Genomic DNA, 17,945 nt, shown 5'->3' on the forward strand with positions numbered 1-17,945 from the left:
TGCACATTAGTCCTATCAATCTTCCATAGTAGAGTGACAAGCTCTACTTGGTGTTTGGGAGACGTCGTCTCCGCAAACTTGATCTAAGCATGCATACTACTTCACATTTGTGCACAATAAAGAAAAAGAGAGTCTTATAACACAAAAACTTTGTTCATTTTTAACATTTGTACATTTGCTTACTCTAGGGAAGCATTGTAAGCATTGACAAGGTTTAGGTTATCTTTTAGTTGTATGCCTTGCATCCATCTAGCATCTTCAAAAGGATAATTCTTAAACTTAATAAGATATCGTCGGATAGTCTTACCGCCTCTTAGTACCTTGTCTTCATGTTGGAGAATGGACTTGGGCTGCAGTACCTCTTCTTGGTCCTCGATCTCCGGTGGGTCTTCAATAGTTGGTTCTTGTGATGGCTCTCCTTTGTAAGGCTTTAGAAGGCTCACATGGAAAGCATTGTGTATGAGCCAATGAGTGGGAAACTTGAGTTGATAGGCCATCTCATTGATTGGCCTAAGAATCTGGAAGGGACCATAGTACCTTTTTGCTAATTTAGTATAGTACTTTTGGTGTCTCATAGGATTCTTGCCTGTCGTGTGCCTTAATCGAGCCTTGGGAAATTTGAGTAAGACCCAATTATTTTCTTTAATGGCTTAGTCTCTTCTGTGCTTATCAGTATAGCAGCCTTTGCTGTGAGATAGAGATAACATCCTTAATCTTTTGAAGAGATTCTTGTAGGTCTCGGCTATTCTCATATACAGCGAAGATCTTTCCGTGTACCTTAAGTAGTAGGGGACTTTTTTATCTTCCCTCAATTACCTCGAAAGGTGCTTTTCCCGTGGAAGTATGTACAATGTTATTGTAAACATTCCCACTAAGGGTAAGTACTTCTCCCATTGGGATCTTTGATCTACTTCCGTTACATAGGCTTTTAGTAAATCAAGAATTGTTAGGTTAGCTATTTCACTTTGGCCATCCGTTTGTGGGTGATAGGCCAAAGAGAAGTTTAGCCTTGTCCTTAAATTCTCAAAGAGACCCTTCCAAAAATTACTGGTCATTCTAGGATCTCTATCCGACACTATGGACATTGGCAAGCCATGGTACTTGAAGATTTGTGAAATGAAGAGGGTTGCCAATTGATGGGCTTTGATAGTCTTTTTGACAAGTATAAAATGAGCTTGTTTGCTAAACCTGTCTACTATCATCCATATTCCCGTATTCCCATGGATCGACTTAGGCAATCCAAAGATAAAATCCATGGATATACTCTCCCATGGTGAATTAGGAATTGGCAAAGATTGAAGCAATCCCGATTGCTTCCCTCTATCAAACTTCGTCTTTTGGCATACCACACATTTAGAAACATACTCTTGTATGTTTGCTTTCATGGTTGGCCAATAGAAATATGTTTTAATCCCTTTTAGGGTAGACTGAATCCCTCTATGCCCTGCATAAGGAGGAGCATGCATTACTTTCTCACATAGTGACCTAGTAACGCATAGGGGGATCATGGCTACGCAGCATTGAGTATAGTATCACCCACACCAGGATGAGGATGCTGTGTGAGCAAAATTGTGGGGGTAGTTGCTGATGCTGCAACTAATGCATACAATGGAGTAGGAGCGGACTATTGGCAAACTAGGGTTAGAAGGTAACAAGGAGTGCTCAATAGAGAGGAAAACCATCTTGGAGTTCTTAATCCATCAACCCCTTCTCTTCCTCAAAGCTAATATTTTTCAAGAGCTCCAAAAAAACAAGCACAATAGATACTCGGCTCTAATACTAAGGTGGATCAAACTTCCATGGAGGGTCACCGGCTAGCCATACAAACCTAGAACCTTAAGACGGTGGAGACTTTAACTCTAGCCAATTTAAGTCAACTATGAGGCTGGCACCATTCCTTCCAATGCTTTCATGCTGTGTCCTATTTTGAACCAACCTATTTTACCAAGCTTATTTTACTCGCACAATGCCTTGTAAAGCTCTTTTAAAAGCATCATTGCCTTCTGTACATTGTATGGGCTTTCCAAGACTCAAAGTTAGCTCTTTCATTCTCATGTAAACCACTCTCTCTTTTACGTTCAACTCTGTCCTCAAAAGAGCTTGCATTTCTCCTCTAATTATTGCATTGCCAAATTATTCCTCAAGTCCTATACTTATCTAAAGTTTGAACAGCTGACAAGATCATCAGAATGAAGAGTATAGTCAACCCCATGTTTTCCCGCATGCTTGAAAATCATTTGATTTTACTCCATAGAATTCGATGTTTTTCGAGAAGCAGGTACCGTTTTTCTGAGACTTCCATGTATTCCAATTCCTGGCACCTTATTTTTGGTGGGTGTTTATCTGTTTTCATCCCTAAGATTGAGTATGTTCTTTATGAAAAGTCCATGCAAAACTTTCCTGGCACCTGACACTAATATACCTAATTCTGTTCGTGTGCAGACCACAGAACAGAATGCCGCTTCTTGTAAATAAAACAAGTTTTTACAAAAGAATATGTTGCTATACATGCGTTATGAGAGAAGGTATCAGAGCTGTTGATTTGTCATGGTAATGTAGGAAGAGGACAATTAACAAAGGCATGTGTCGCTAGAATTGGGTTTGTGTACAAAGACTTAGTCTCAGGAAGCAATGACGCTACATCATGAAAGACCTCAACATGGTGTCCTGGTCCAACCGAATACTGTCAAGCTTTACCTCTTCTGGAAGCAAATGCTGCGCCTAGCAAGCAATACAATGGGATTAGCAAATGGTAAGTTGGAGAGTGTGATGGAGGTAAATTTAGGCTAGGTATGTGGTAGGAGTCCAAAACTAGTGTATATGGTTGCCGATACAAAAATGAGCTGCCGCAGGCTGAGGAGGCTGTACAATATGTTGAGTGCAATATGGAGGCACTTATACTGTGGTGTCGAGATATACATGCTTACATCTGCGAGGGGCTGAGGATCCAAAGAATCGTCGCTAACTCCAAGAAAGCATCTATGGAAAGAATGTACAACAGACGTACGTGCTATTCTTTATCCATATTCTTTCGTCTATGCTATGGCCAATCCATATTTGAAACTCTCTACCCAGAAGAGATCAGACACATTTGCAGGCTGGTTTAGGGTTTAGGGTCTAGGGATGCCTTACAAGAGGCCCATGGATTGTTCATTGTCAATTAGCAGCAGCCCATTCTCGTACCACTCTTTGATGTCTGATCGTAAAGAAAGATTAGGAATGAGATTGTTGTGACTGAGCACAAGGTTGGTCATTGGTGACGTGGCATGCTCCTCGAGCCAAACTTTGATAGCATCATGCTCATACGTGAAGCCATCAGCTGCTATGTATGGGTTGTGCATGATTTCCTGTTCCACGACAAGACTCAGTAGCCACTAATAGCCTTGCACACAAGTAGCCAAAAGAATGTTAAGCAATTAATACCAACTCACACAAGGCCAAGCTATTGGGTTACCAAAGTTCATGGATTGGGTTACCAAAGTTCATGGATCTCTTGTACCAGATACTTATGTAAGAACAGACCAGCAATATGATTGTTACCTAGGTGGTTTTAAAAGAGGGCCTTTGCCATCAATTCAAGAGCTGTTTCAGAACTGGAAACACAGATGAATAGCCTGGTAACCCAATAGCTTCACCTTGCTTGAGCAGTACCTATGTTATGTCCGTTAAGAAGGGAATATGGTGGAACCTGCAATATGGGACAGAAAAAAGAGCCCGGAACAATGGGCGATGTACCAGACGAAGATGACCTTGCACATGCCATGTTCGCAGCTGCCCTATCTGCAACATTCTGAATGCTTTCGAGTTCAGGAAGTAACTTTGTCTCCAAATTGGGACGATGTCGCCTCCTTGGCTCTGTGCATTGCAAACTCAAACAAGCAAGAGCCATTGCCTCGTTAAGAGGCCATTCGCCCGCTGACTTGTCAAGAACCTCTTCAAGTTGTCCATTATCTACTGCCTGCTCAACCAAGTCAGTGACTCCCACTGGTGGGCGGCCCGTCAACAACTGCAACATGATGATACCTAGAGAATACACATCTGATTCACAACTAACAACGCCTGTCCGCTGATAATCTGGATCCATGTATGGCCAGGTCCCAACCAGCACAGTCTCTTTGTACATGGTTACGCTGAATGTAATATTGTTTGGTACCAGTTTGGCTAGACCAACATCACTGACTTTGCTAACAAAGTGGTGATCAAGTAGAATATTCCCAGGTTTCAGGTCACGATGAACGACAGGCTGTGGGCGTGAATGAAGGAAAAGGAGGGCTGTTGCAACTTCAAGACAGATTCGAAAGCGGACATACCACGGTAGAGGAGGAGTGTCGTCCCTACAAGTCAAACGGTCCTCAAGACTACCGTTGGCCATGTACTCATAAACAATACAGCCCTTCTCAGGACATGCCCCAAGCAACATCACCATGTGCGGGTGATGAATGCGACTCAATAGCTCGACCTGGAAAAATAAAATCACCAAACAAGTCGTAAGAAAAAACAACATGGTTACAAAGCAATGCAACTTGACCTCACAAGCTAATGCAGAGCTCACTTGAACTCACTTCTCTCTGGAATTCTTCACGTCCCTGCGAGCCATCTGTAGCCAAAACCTTAATTGCAACTGTAGTATGGTGCAATTTGCCTTTGTAGACTGGTCCATATCCACCTTGCCCTAGCTTGTTCTCTTCATGAAAATTATTTGTTGCTGTTTGTAGTTCTAAAAAGCTGTATTCTGCATACTTCTTTTGCTCCTTCCACAAAGCCACGAGTGCCTCTTGTTTTGCAAAATCATCCTGAAAAGCTCTCTCCTCAGCTTCTTTCCTTAGCTGGCATTCTTTCTCCAGCTGTTTGATTACCTCTTCAAGCCTTAAACTTGTTTCTTGGCACCTGTGTCTTTCAGCTTGAAGTTGCTGTTCAGCTAACTCTGCCGTCATTGCAAAGGCATCCGCCATCCTTCTTGCAGTCTCCAAGTCATTTTGTGTCACAACATGTCTCCTTTCTTCTTCTGCTAGCCTCTCCCCTAAAAACTCTTGATCCCGAAGAGCTGCTTGTAACATGACTGCTGCTCGATCAAGTTCCTTTCGGTAATAAGATGCTTTCTGTGAGGCGATTCTTGCCTCGTTCAAGGCAGCGTCTTGATGTCTTTCATACTCAGAAATCTGCAAGAACAAAGCCCTCAGAGCTGTTTAATTGTATGCTAACGAAGTACACCACAAACAAGCACCTTTTTCTTGGCATTCTCAACCATCTCCTCTGCCATTTTGAAGTTGTTTGCTTGCCTCTCAGCTTCCCTCTGAGCCCACTGTTGTGAAGATTGCTTTGCTTCATTCAGCTGACGTTGCAGCAAATCAAACTCCGAATTTGGAAGAGCCTGTATCTACTAGCAAATCAGAGCTGTTTCCTTCCTACTCAACTCCATCAAATGCTTATGAAGTATAAGAACGGAAGAAGTAAATCACATACTTCGAGCCAACAAAATACACATACAAATGAGAAAGGAATATGGGTGCTACATTTGCATTGCAAAAGCTGAACAAACGGGCCCACACCGCAAAGTCTTGGGTGTGAAAACTACACAACCAAGAGTGTGAAAGACCATGCGTCCTTTTTCATGAAGAAAACAATCATACATGAACAGATAATTCCTCACTATTGTGTAGATTGAGAGAAGAAAATGCACGTGCAAGCATTCCTGTCGCCTCATGCACATGGGTAAAACATAACAATGCGCTTCAAGAGTAAAGAACTTGTACCTCATTGCCAAATGCTTGGTTTGAACCCATTTGGAAACTTTCCATTTCATTCAATGAATTTTGTGATTCGAGAGTACTTGATCCTGTGGAGTTTTCCATCTCCAAGCTAAGCTGAGAAAGTGCATCACAGTCACTGATGTTTGGTACCAACAATTGGGGAGTATCCATCATTCCATAAAGGCTTCCATTCGGAGCTAATGAGTTAGCTAAACCACCCAAGTCCTCAGCGTGCACACTAGGGTAGCTTTTCCCTTGATAACCAGTAGCCACAGATGTTTGGATTCCCAAACGTGCTCTATCATTGTCATGTCCTTGCCAGTGATCAATCCTATGAGGTCCTTGATGAAAGGGTGTGGCTGCTGCAGATCCAGAAAATCTACTTGGAGGCAGGGCTGAACGGTTTCTTAACATCACTTTGATAGCACTTTGAAGTCCCACATTGTCATTGCTATTTGGCATCATCCAATATGAAGGCTCTCGTGAAATATCCATTGAAGCACTCTGTGGCAATCTCAAATGTGACGTACTGCATTGGTCTCCAGTCTCCATCCCTCCTCCATCATTTTCTAAGTTAGTCAGTGTAATCAATTGATCTGCTAGCAAACACACAAAGAAATCACACTTCTTATACAAAAAAGGAAACGTTTCTTGTATGTCATCATAGCAATCAAGTAGGCACTGCACATGTGAAAACCAGTTATGACCCAGGCTGCATTTATACGTCCGTATATTTAATTATATATGTATAAAATGTTATCAAACGTTGTACACCCGTATTATACACATATGTCCATATAAAGCATATTTCAATCAAAGTATAAATTGATCAAACTATATTGAGATTGAAGTATATTTTGATCAAAATATACTTCGATCGAGCCCCACTTTTTATATGTAAAAAAAGGCATCGAGAATTCGAGCGAACTATCATGGGCCCTCCATTGTCAGCTTTCTTGAGCAATTGTCAACACCTACATCCATTACATCTTCGTGTAGCAAGAAAAATGTGTCGTGCTCTCTGAAATGGATGTTGCTTAGTGCAATAGGCATGAAATCTCACTCCAACAGAAAGAAAACATAGCACATCAATGGAATCAGCAACTCAAAAGACACAACAATAGACTCAGAACACCATGGAACTTGCCTAGCTCACAGACTCTAGCTGACAGCACACTCAGCTCCAAGCCCAAGGTCATCTCTATCATCATCCGCATTGTAAGACTACGATTGATGCTTTGAAGAAATCGCCTTTATAAGCTCAAGAAAAAATGAAGCGACCTTGTAGAAAATTTTAGGTGACTTTTCCACAATTTTGCTATAGATAATTGAAAGTTTCATGTTGAAAAAAAATCGACTTTGGAGTTTCTAAAATAATGGAAAGTTCCATGTGTTTGATACGGTCATTTCAAGCGTACCGTCGTATACAAAGAAAAATATGTTTTTGATGTATATGCGAGTTTTAGAAAGTGATACATTGCTTGTCCTTTCCATTGAGCACTCAAGGTGGCAAGTAGAAAGGCTTTGGTATGCAACAATTATTGGATCACTTTAAATATTCAAAACTGCATAAGAGAAAACTTTGATATTTTCATTCTTGAGACAAAGCATTCAAAACCTCAAATAATATCAAACTTTCCACGTAAATCAACTAATTGTATCAAAGTACGTGGTACATACACAATTGGGGTGCCTAAAACCTTAGTTTCAATGTTATTATGGAGAACTCAAGGTTTTCAAGAGTTTTTGCACAAAAAAAATTCACAATAGAGTTCAAGCAATGAGATTTAATTGAGTTAGGGAGCCCAAAAAATACGTAGTTTCTTGGTTTAAACATATAAAGTCATTTGTAGTCGTCAAATTATACTAGAATAATACCAATTTCATGAGGGGACCTTTGGAAGACCAAAATTATGCTCTTATTCAGCACGTACTCAAGTGTGAAATTATGTCTATAACTTGCATGTGACTTGAAAACTTATCTTTGAAGTGCATTCCATTGTTTTGTAACACTAAGTGCTAACACGTGGCTTTTATAAACATAAAAAAAGCCATCTTTACAAAAAGATATAAGAATTTTATGATTTTTTGACAAAACAGCTTGAAATTTTACTAAAATTTATGACTTAGAACTTACCAGAATTCTTTTCATACAGATTGTATTTTGATATGGAAAAACATGAAGTGTTTTCTTTCCCCCATAACCAAAACCTATGGTAGAAGCAAGGCTTCTTTCTAGCTTGACACATAAATTGCCAAAACTTGATAGAAAAACAGGACACTTTAGTGTCTCAAGACACTTGAGTGTCCAATTACAGAACTAGTGTTAAGAATTATTTTAGGTTGAGATAGGGTAACTTTCGACCAGGTCACCCAATAAATAAATCATAAAAATGATTTATTAAAAATTGAGCCAAAGGGTGTTCGTTTGGGTGAAATTGTCGCACATACGCTCACCTGGGAATCCGATCAGCGCAGGGAATAGCTCGTTGGATTTCTCTTACCTAGAACTACATGCTCGTCATGCCGGATGCCCACCGTGGTATAATAACATTTGTCAAAACGCGTATACAGACCACTTATGCAAAAGGGTTCCAAAACTGGAAAACCTAATCTAATGCATTTGTCTAGACATGCACGTCTTGCGAACAGCCTCACAAAATTACCGGTACTAATCCTCCTAGGATTCTAAACACTCCTATCTACGAAGAAGATGAAAACTGGCTTTGGAAGTCGATGAAGTATGTCCACGTGGCACACAGAGCCATGTGTATGTGACAATTTTTTAATATATATGGATTAGAGGAGTGTCTTCTCTCTACAGATGTGCTCACAGCCAGGTGTTGCTAGCAAGAGGTCGAGGGGAGCGATTCATGCTTGTGTGCTCAATACAGTAGGACTGCCTCTTGCCCCCTTCCTATTTCTTTTCTATGTAGAGGCAATGAGCAAATTTCTAGCCTCAAAGGAGGTTGGTTTGCGTGGCCTTCAGGTACCCATTCAGGGAGAGGGACTTTTGGATGCTGAGTTTGTTGATGACTCAGATATGTTTTTTAAGGGTTGTGAGGCCAATTTGTACAGGTGTGAGCAATCACTTGAATTGTTCTACTGTGTGTCAAGAGCTTTGATCAGCTGGCAACAGAAATTGGCTTTTTGGGTTGGTGATTCTCAGACGCTTGATTGGTCGCCTCGAGAGAGTTTTCGTTGGATCCCTCCAAGGATGCCAGTTCACTACTTAGGCTGCCATGTTGGCTTGGACTTGTCACCAAAGCAGTAGATTGCTCCCCTCCTCCAAGCCATCAAGAGGAAGCTCTTGCATTGGAGCTCAGCACGGTTACCTCTTGCTGGCAAGGCTGTTATGGCAAACCAGGTGCTTCTGGCCACCATGTGGTACATCACTTCCTGCTGGATTTTCTGGAGTTCTTGCATCAATCAGCTAGAGGTTGATCAAGAACTTTCTAAGGACAAGGAGAGACATGCAATCAGCTCGGGCCAAAGTCTCCTAGAAGGTCATCACCCTACCTTGCTCTCAAGGAGGTCTCGATAGAGAGCTCTATTGTGAGCTCATTTGTAGCCTAACTTTCTGGTTCATTTGGAGAGCCCATTGTTTTTGCATCTTCGAGGCTCGCCCCATTCCACCAGTGGAGACTATATAAGATATCTCGCTAGAGCTGATCCATACACTTTGAGGACAGTTCGAGAGGCTTCAAGGCAACTCCAACTGTATGCAGGAGCGCCACTGTCATGTGACACATCCCAACCCTATGTGTCCGTGGACAAGCTATACCATAGCAAGGTTCAGTCAGTCCAATCAGTTTAGATTAGCAGTGATCTGGCACTTTTGTGAGTCTATTCGTAGACCGTGCATGCCCAGTCACTTAGCATAGATGCATATCCTCCGGTTGCACACAGCATGATCATCGAAATTCCCATCGGAATCCATTAGCATCAGTTAGGGGAATTTTCCAGTGCATTTAGCCTATTTTCCTATTTATTGGGATTTTCATTTATTATTTTTAAGTGACTTTCCAACAAAAGTAGGTACGGTAATTTTGCTAAGTTAATATATAAGCAAACCCAAGTTAGCACTTTCTGGCAGAAGAGGCAGCAGGAGCTGCCCGCTCAACAGGCAACTTCTCAGCAGTACCCCCTAGCACCCCCAACGTTTTTGGATCCCATCCTAGCCGGGCAAGTTCTCAGCATCAGCCAGCGTTTTCCATTGCAGTTCCCGGCGGCAACCTCAGATCCCTTGCATGATCGCCCCATCAGTACCATTCAGTCCTGGCGTTTCATCCTCTTGCAGACAACATCGCCATCATCCCCTTTATGCTGGCGTTTTTGCCCCTTCAGCGTTTTCTTGTCAGCAACCACTGATGCTAGGCTGCTGCCCTTGCAGCGTTTTTCAGCCTTGGACAGGCCTGCTGATGCAGCGTTTCAGCAGGTACAACAGCCCCTAAAAACGCAGCCTGCTAGGTCCAAGTCTTCAGCGTTTTTACCATCAGCAAGGCCCCCGACAACTTGACCATTTTCAGCCATAACCACAGCAAGAAAACAGTCATTTTCAGCCACCGAATTCAGCCCATAGAAGATCACAGTTTTCAGCCACGAAGTCGCCGTCGTCATCACCCTCATCGTCATCGGCATAGTCCCATTGCATCAGTCCATCGCATACGCATTGTACACCTTTGTGCAATCAAAGTAGACCACTCTCGCGACGAGAGTGGGGCCTTCGGAGGAGGGTTTTACAACCTCTCGGGTGTCGTATCTCTTCTCTCTCCTTCTCTCAGTCTCATTCACTTGCACGCACAATATCCACTCACTTTGTTCATGATCATAGCACTCTCCATAAGACGGAAAGCTCTCTCTTTCCCTAAGAACTAAAAGGAACCTTGAGCAATAAAGATCACTAATCTTGAGAAAAAAACAACATTCATTCCGCTGCACCTAACAGCCACAAGGCATTCCTACGACTTTGGCGCCCAAGGCCTTTCTATACCATGGTCTATTGGGCTCCTAGAAGGGACTATCGCCCACCTGTGTGGTTGTTTCCTCCTCCCATCTCTTGATTTAGCCGTCACTGTACATATCTCATTTTTTCATTGGGAGTCTCCCCTCATGCTGATGTAGCCCCTCTTGTTGGGGAAGTTTGTAGCCCGCTGTGCAGTTTCATTAACTAATAGAAGGATATTTTTCTTGGAAAAAAATGAAGCACCTCCGGGGCTGATTTGATGCACCTTGAATCTGTCTCAATTCCGGATGTGAGAGGAATGAAGGGCTGAAAGCTGGCTGCAAAAACGCAGCCGATCCATCGCGCAAAGTAGGGCTGGAAACACAGACAATGATGGAGCCGATGATGGACATCAATGGGAGCACTCGATGCGACGAGGGAATGGCGGAGAAAAGGCTCAATGGGTTATCGAAGGTCTGCGATGCAGCAGGGAAGATAGCATCCGCACATGCAAGCAATCTCTGGCATGCGCCAAAAGCTGAAAAATCTGGGCTAATTTGCTACTTTAGAAAACCTTGGGGCCGAACTGCGATATGGAGCCAAAAACGCAAGGGCATGCAGATGCAAAACGCTGAGCTAATCTCTGATAGCGCTACAACTTATGAGGAAAAAAAGCCCTCTCCCTAAATTGCTTCTCGGATACATTGGAGCCACCACTAGACAAAAGATGTAACATCCACGTAAGTCCACTCATATCCCTTCACCATATCGTGAAGGGATCTGCGAGCACCAACAAAACTATCTATCAACTTTATAGTCCAAACTACCAATCATTGCTATCCTATTTAAAAATCCAATCATTGCCATTGCTATCTTCTTTAAAAATCAACAACTATTTGCAGTGCCTAACAAGCATAACCGTTAACAATTCTAACATTTCTTAAATTTTAAACCTACGTTCTTGAGTTTCGTTTCATAATATATTGTTATTTAAATCTTAAAAGTTCGACCCAAAGTGTGAACTTTCACTCTACACATGACGAGCCATCACCTAATTTATATCTATATTGTCAGCTACAGCGGAAGTGTTTATGGATTTAACTCGGATCTAGTACTCCGCAGAAACACAAGGGACACTTGACTTGAAAGAACTAAACTGAACTGAAAGAAAGAGAGAGACAAGAGAGAGAAAAGAGATGACACAAGGATGTCGAGTCCCAACCCTTAAGGGGCCCCCTTGCTCTGTTGCCAAAGCAAGTACTTCCTTTATTCTTGCACAATGCTGGTACAATGACTGAATGCTGAGATGCTGATGCTAATGGGTATTGATGCTACTGATGTTGGGGATTGATGGTACTGATGTTGGGTACTACTCGATCTATGTCGATGACAGTGATGCCGACGAGGATGGTGACGACGACGATGATGGTTCTATGGCTGAATGCCTGATCTGCTAACTGTGTCGATGGTAAGGGGACTAAAACCACGACGAAGCTAGTGCTGGAATCTACAAAACGCTGGCTGTCCAAAATTGAAAACGTTGGCCATGCATCAGAGAAAACGCTAGGCTGTTGGCTGGTTTTGCAGCACAGTCTGGTGCCCCGCCAAGTTCCCGAGTTCTCTACCTCTACAAGCGCCAAACTGCCTTCCTTTATAGATGCTAGAAGGATAGGTCGAGCAGGATCAAGGCAGCCCCACTATTCTATTAAATGGCTAAAAGTCACTTATTAATTAAGTGTCCAAAATAAGAGGTGGTTCACGCGGCACAAAATGCCTACATGGTATAATGTTGTACTGTGCAAGAGAGGGTATGCAATTGTGACCGGCCTGGACATGCACGTTTGCTAGAGGCTCACAATGATGCCAAGCTCAGTCCTAAGCTACTGGCTCATGCTAGAATGTGGCAGAATCATGTCCACGTAGCGCAAGTGAAGTGCGCACGTGACATATATAGCCTCCAAGAGTGAGTAAACTCTGCACATGAAAAACAATTTTAAATCTCCTAAACCTAATTAAGTGACCTCCAAGAGTGAGGCAAACTCTACATATGGCAGTTCCAAGTGTGAGTCAAACTCTACACAAGGCAAGAGATTACTATTCTACCTACCGAAATCACCTCCAATGTGAACATTGCTCTACACTTGGCAGACAACCACGAAATAAATTTACCTAAGTTACTTTGAGTCTTGAGATGTGAGCATGGCTCTACACAAAGCAAGGAAATACTAATTTAAGTTAATTTAAATCACTTCCAAATGTAACCCTTCTCTACATATGGTAAGCAATCACTAAATTTACTGTGTAACCCACTTCTAAGTGTGAGTAAAACTCTACACAAGGCTCTATTAACCACATTTCTATTCATTGCACTTTATCTAAGCTGTCAAATTAAAAAGGTTTTTTTTTTTCCGAGAAATAGATCCTTCTATTAGTTGAAAATTGCCCATAGGGCTACATCCACCTCTGCGAGAGAGGGCTACAACAAGCATGATGGGGAGACTCTCCCAATGAAAAAACAGCATATATACAATGAGGCTAAATCAAGAGATGGGAGGAGGGAAGAGCCACACAGGTGGACAGTAGTGCCATCTGAGCACCCCCTGGACTATGGTGAAGAAAGGCCCGGGGCGCCAGAGTCGAAGGAAAGCCTCGCGGCGCTCTCGCATGCGGTTGGAGCTACCCTGTAGTCCCTCAAGCTGTCCTCTGAGAGTATGGATCAACTCTAGCCAAAAGTCACGAACAGTCTCTGCTGGTGATACAGGGCGAGCCTCAAAGATGCGAAAACAACGGGCCCGCCAGATGAACCAAGGAGTCAGGCCACTGATGAGCTCCCAACACTCATCTCTCTCACTGCACCACTCCTGTGGAGCAAGCTCTGTAGCAGGCTGGAGTGTAGGTCGCCCCCCCTGCATCGCTATCATCCTGCTGGTGGAAGAGAGCTCAAACTGGAGTGCCGGGCCCGTGAGGGTGGACCAAGCCGCTGCCCCCCAAGTGTACTGTCGAGCCGTGGAGAGGGCAGGCATCAGCCAAAGAACTCGTAGCCACACCTGCTGGGCCGAGGGACAGTCCCAAAGACAATGCCGCTGACTCTCCACCAACTGGTCAAAGGCTGCACATGTGGCCGAGAGACCACAATGTACAAGCCAGCTCCCTACTCAAATTAAAAAGGTTTTAATTTTAATTTCTCATCTTATTTTTAAATTTACCTCTTTAATTTCTGACTTTTAGATCAATACTTGTCACGTGAACATATAACCCTGTGTGTACGTGGACAAGCTACTTCATGACATGGGTTCAGTTCAGTTAGATTAGGAAGTGATCTGGCACTTTTGTGAGTCTATTTGCAGACTGTGCATGTCCAGACACTTAGAGTAGATGCATATCCTCTTGTTGCACACAACATGATCATCAAATTACCATCAGAACCCATCAGGAGCATTTTTACAGTGCATAGACCTACTTTCCCTATTTTTGACATTTTTCACTTATTGTTTTTAAGTGACTTTTGTTGGGAACTAGGTAGGGCAAATTTACCAAGCATGTATATAAGTAAACCTAGCGCTAGCACTTTCTAGCAGAAGAGGCAGCAGGAACTGTGTGTTCAACAGGCACCTTCTCAGCAAGACCCCCCCGACGACAAAACCTAGCCTTTTCAGCCAAGACAAAGACCAGCGTTTATAGTAGTGCAAATCAGCCAGCATTTTGCACTTGCAGTGTCCTGGCGACAATAGAACCCAGATCAGCCCTGGCGTTTTTGCATTGCAGAGCAGCCCGGAAACAGAAGCCTAGTGTTTTTACAGTAGCCCCAAATTCAGCCCTAGCGTTTTTGGTTTGCAAATCAGCCCCTAGCGTTTTGCAGATTCATCGCGACAAGACTATCAGAAGCACCAGCGTTTTCAGTTTTCAGCATCAAGACTCCGCAATGGAACCCCCAAACCTCGCACATCTCACCTTTCCGTAGCAGATCCTCGCCGCACGGTCAGATCCACCGAAGTTTGCAGTTTCAGCCCAGAATTTCAGGATCTGCGTTTTCAGCGCGTCGTCGTTGCATCGTCGTCATCGCCGTCATCATCGACATAGAGTCAGAATTCAGCAGATAAAGATTTGCAGATTTCAGCCCTTAGCATTTTCAAATTTCAGCCCGTCTCGTCGTCATCCTCATCGTCGTCGACATCGTCGGCAAGTCCAAAGCATTGTAGAGATTTGTGCAATCAATAGTAGACCGCTCTCGCCATAGAGAGTGGGGCCTTCAAAAGAGGGTTTGACAACATTCTGGTGTCGTATATTCTTCTCTCTCTATCTCTCAGTCTCAGTACCTTCATTCACAGTGTTCACCACTTTGTTTGTGTCCATTGTACTCTCTCACTAAAGGAACGGAAGGCTCTCCCTTCCGTAAGTAAAAGGAACCCTTGAGCACAGTTCACAGCACTCATCTTGAGCAAAGTTCAACATTCACTTCCGCTGCACCTTACATTGGTATCAGAGCTTTGACAGTGTTCTGTATCACTCAAGGAAAGAACCACAGGAATTTTGTTTGCTTGTTGCGGTCACACGTAACCCAAGTCCTCTTGGGCGTGTCGATTCCTAATCGTGTTTTTGAAGAGTGACAGGAATCTCAAGAAAGAAGGGCTTGTCCAACCTCCCCTTGTGCCTCTTTCCACTCATTGAGAGCGGACCGTGTACTTAGCGGCTGGCCAATCAACGTGAGGTGGGAAAAAGCAACCTTGGTGTGAGCGCAAGGCCACCCAGGGGTGCGCCCGCAGGAAAGAGAAGAGCTCGGGTATAGAGAAGATCCTTCTCTAACACAGATTGCAAGCTAAAGAAGAACCTCAAGACTCCAAAACCTCAACAACCTCAAGACCCCCAAGAACCCAAGACCCACAAGAACCCAAGTTCCTCGTGAACTTAAGAACCAAAGATCTCAGTGTATGGTCATCACCCAAAGCGGAATGGATACTTTGCATGAAGAAGGTGAAGAAGAATTTTCCCCACTAGGAGGTTTTCCTGACCCTCCCCCTTCCCCATCTACGCCATGGTTTGCACCAAATCCTATGGAGGCTTTGGTCAAGTCGATGATGGACATGATGGCACAACAACAAGAAGCAAATCACCTTGCGATGGCACAACTAGAAAGAAGAGCAGAACGACAGGAAGCTGTGGAGCGTGAACGCCAAAACAGACAAGAAACCTTGGATCGCGAAGAGCGCTTGGCGGCCGAGGAACGAAGAGAAAGAAAGGTAGCTTTGGAGCGTGAGCACAATCAAGCATGTTTGGCGGCCGAAGCAAGACAGACAGCTATTGAGCGTGAGCGTAAGCAAGCACGCTTGGCGGCCGAAGAAAGACGAGCAACCTTCGAGGCAGAACGTGAGGTGCAGAGAGACCTACGCATGCAAGAGTTGGTCCAACAGGCTCTCACCTCGAGACCCGCGCCGGACAAAGATGTTGGTGGTTCATCAAGTGGCTCACGCCGAGATTTGGACTTCAACAACCCCCGTCACAGAGAAGATCACGTTCAATAAGTATGATGGTAAGATGAATGCTACTATTATTCATTCTTGGTTGCATCAATTTAATGCTTATTTTGCGACAACTAAGAAGATAGGAAATAGCAAGGTTTTGACGGCAGCTATGTACCTTGCCGGTGATGCCATTAATTGGTACCATGCTTGGCAAGAGGCACATTTGACCGCGCACCTAGAGGAAGCCAAGGAAGGCACGCCCCTTCCCTTCAATTGGGCCGACTTCCAAGACAAGCTCAAGGCGCGGTTTATGTCCCCACAGTACCTAGCACGGTTGAAAGACGATTGGCACAGTCTCAAGCAAAATGGTATGCCAGTTATGTTTTTCTCTAATCGTATTTTGTAGCTCGGAACCCAATTACGTAAATCGGATGATGAGCACAAGAAAGCTTTCATTTTCGGGTTGGACAACTATATCAGGTTTGATGTCGAAGTCCTCGACCCAATCAATCTCAACAAGGCGGTAGCAATTGCTCTCGCACAGGAAATGAAGCACGACAAGGGAAAGCCTAAGGAAAACAAGACTTCAACAAGTACCACTCAGACTTCTCAGAACCCTCAGAACGGTAAGAACGGCAAGAATGGTAAGAACGGTAACTCTTCTAACCAATCTTCCAATAGTCCCTCAGAAAAGAACTCTCCAAATGAACCCAAGGGTAAGGCTAACACAATTGCTAAACCTAAGCTCACTCCATATGAAAAGGCAAAACAAGGAATTTTAGGAAAATACATCACGTCGGAAGAACAAAGTTTGTTTTGTTTTGTGTTAGGAGTCGGGTAGGGCACTCCCGGCCGCTCTCCTCATACACCGGAAAAGTGCACAAGAAGAACGACCAGGACTATGCAGCCAAAATCCTAAGGCAAACGCTTTTGTCACTAGTTTCCTCTGGACTGCGAGAGGCCAGAATTATCTACACTCTTAGAGCCATGACCCAAACCCTTGAGAGACCCATTTCGCTAACTTGATATGGGCGTGACAACGACCTATTCAGAGGCCCAGGTACTGCGGAACTTGCTTCGATCTTCCCTGTGGAGTTGCCTCCTCCAGGTAACTTATCACTCACCTCACTAAACTGCCTTTGTAACCCGACGATTTTTCCCTAGGAATTGTGTAACAAACTGCTTACGTGTCAAAGCCTAAAGAATGGAGCCAACTTACAGATGTAGTAGAGGGGCCTAAAGTGTCACAAAGTGATGACGTGGCTGCCCGAGAGCAGAAAACCCTAACCCTAATTTCTGCCAAAAACCCTAACTGTTGAAACCCTAATTCTAGAAAACCCTAATTCCGATGCCAGAAACCCTAAAACTGCAAAAACCCTAACCCTAGTCCTAAGGGCAACAGGGAGATTTCCGCGTTTTGCGGTGGCTGATAACGTGGCAAACCGTACAGATTTCCGTGATTTACGCTGGTAGCTTTTTGGCTTTGCTTTTGGACCAGAAGCTTTTGAGTTTTGAAGGCTTTTCACTGTAATTGCTTTTTAGGCCAAGGGCCTTTAAATATGAGGTTAAGGCTCATTCTCTGGCATGCTTCCTGGCGAAGGTGCAGAGTCTGGAGTACCGGCTTGTACTATGTTGATGCAGTATAAAGAAATACCGAAAGGAGCGCCAAGGTTTGGGGCCAATACTCTCTGGGGTGGAATTCCGCCACTCCATGTCACGTGTCGTCTCTCTCTTTCAGTTCAGTTGTTATTGAAGTGCTAAAAGCGTGTTTAATCTATTCTTTTCTATTGG

At 43.7% G+C, this 17,945-nt stretch overlaps 1 protein-coding gene across 3 annotated transcripts in view; it reads right to left on the minus strand.

Moving 5' to 3' along the window:
• Window positions 1-2,419: 2,419 nt before the first annotated feature.
• LOC147430624 (U-box domain-containing protein 52-like) overlaps window positions 2,420-17,945 on the minus strand; it is a 38,284-nt gene continuing 22,758 nt past the window's right edge. Inside the window, exons 5-9 of one of the 3 annotated variants that reach the window (XM_086493217.1) lie at window positions 5,754-6,349; window positions 5,225-5,377; window positions 4,563-5,159; window positions 3,689-4,459; window positions 2,420-3,347 (exon numbers count right to left, since the gene is read on the minus strand). In XM_086493217.1, the coding sequence (XP_086349343.1) occupies window positions 3,129-3,347; window positions 3,689-4,459; window positions 4,563-5,159; window positions 5,225-5,377; window positions 5,754-6,349 (2,336 nt within the window). In that variant the 3' untranslated portion in view covers window positions 2,420-3,128. The remainder of the gene's footprint in view (window positions 3,348-3,688; window positions 4,460-4,562; window positions 5,160-5,224; window positions 5,378-5,753; window positions 6,350-17,945) is intronic. The other 2 variants (XM_086493219.1, XM_086493218.1) reach the window with 2 other exon arrangements.

Source organism: Adiantum capillus-veneris, chromosome 21, assembly GCF_014529385.1.
Source record: "Adiantum capillus-veneris isolate H3 chromosome 21, ASM1452938v2, whole genome shotgun sequence".
In the NCBI taxonomy this organism is placed as follows: domain Eukaryota; kingdom Viridiplantae; phylum Streptophyta; class Polypodiopsida; order Polypodiales; family Pteridaceae; genus Adiantum; species Adiantum capillus-veneris.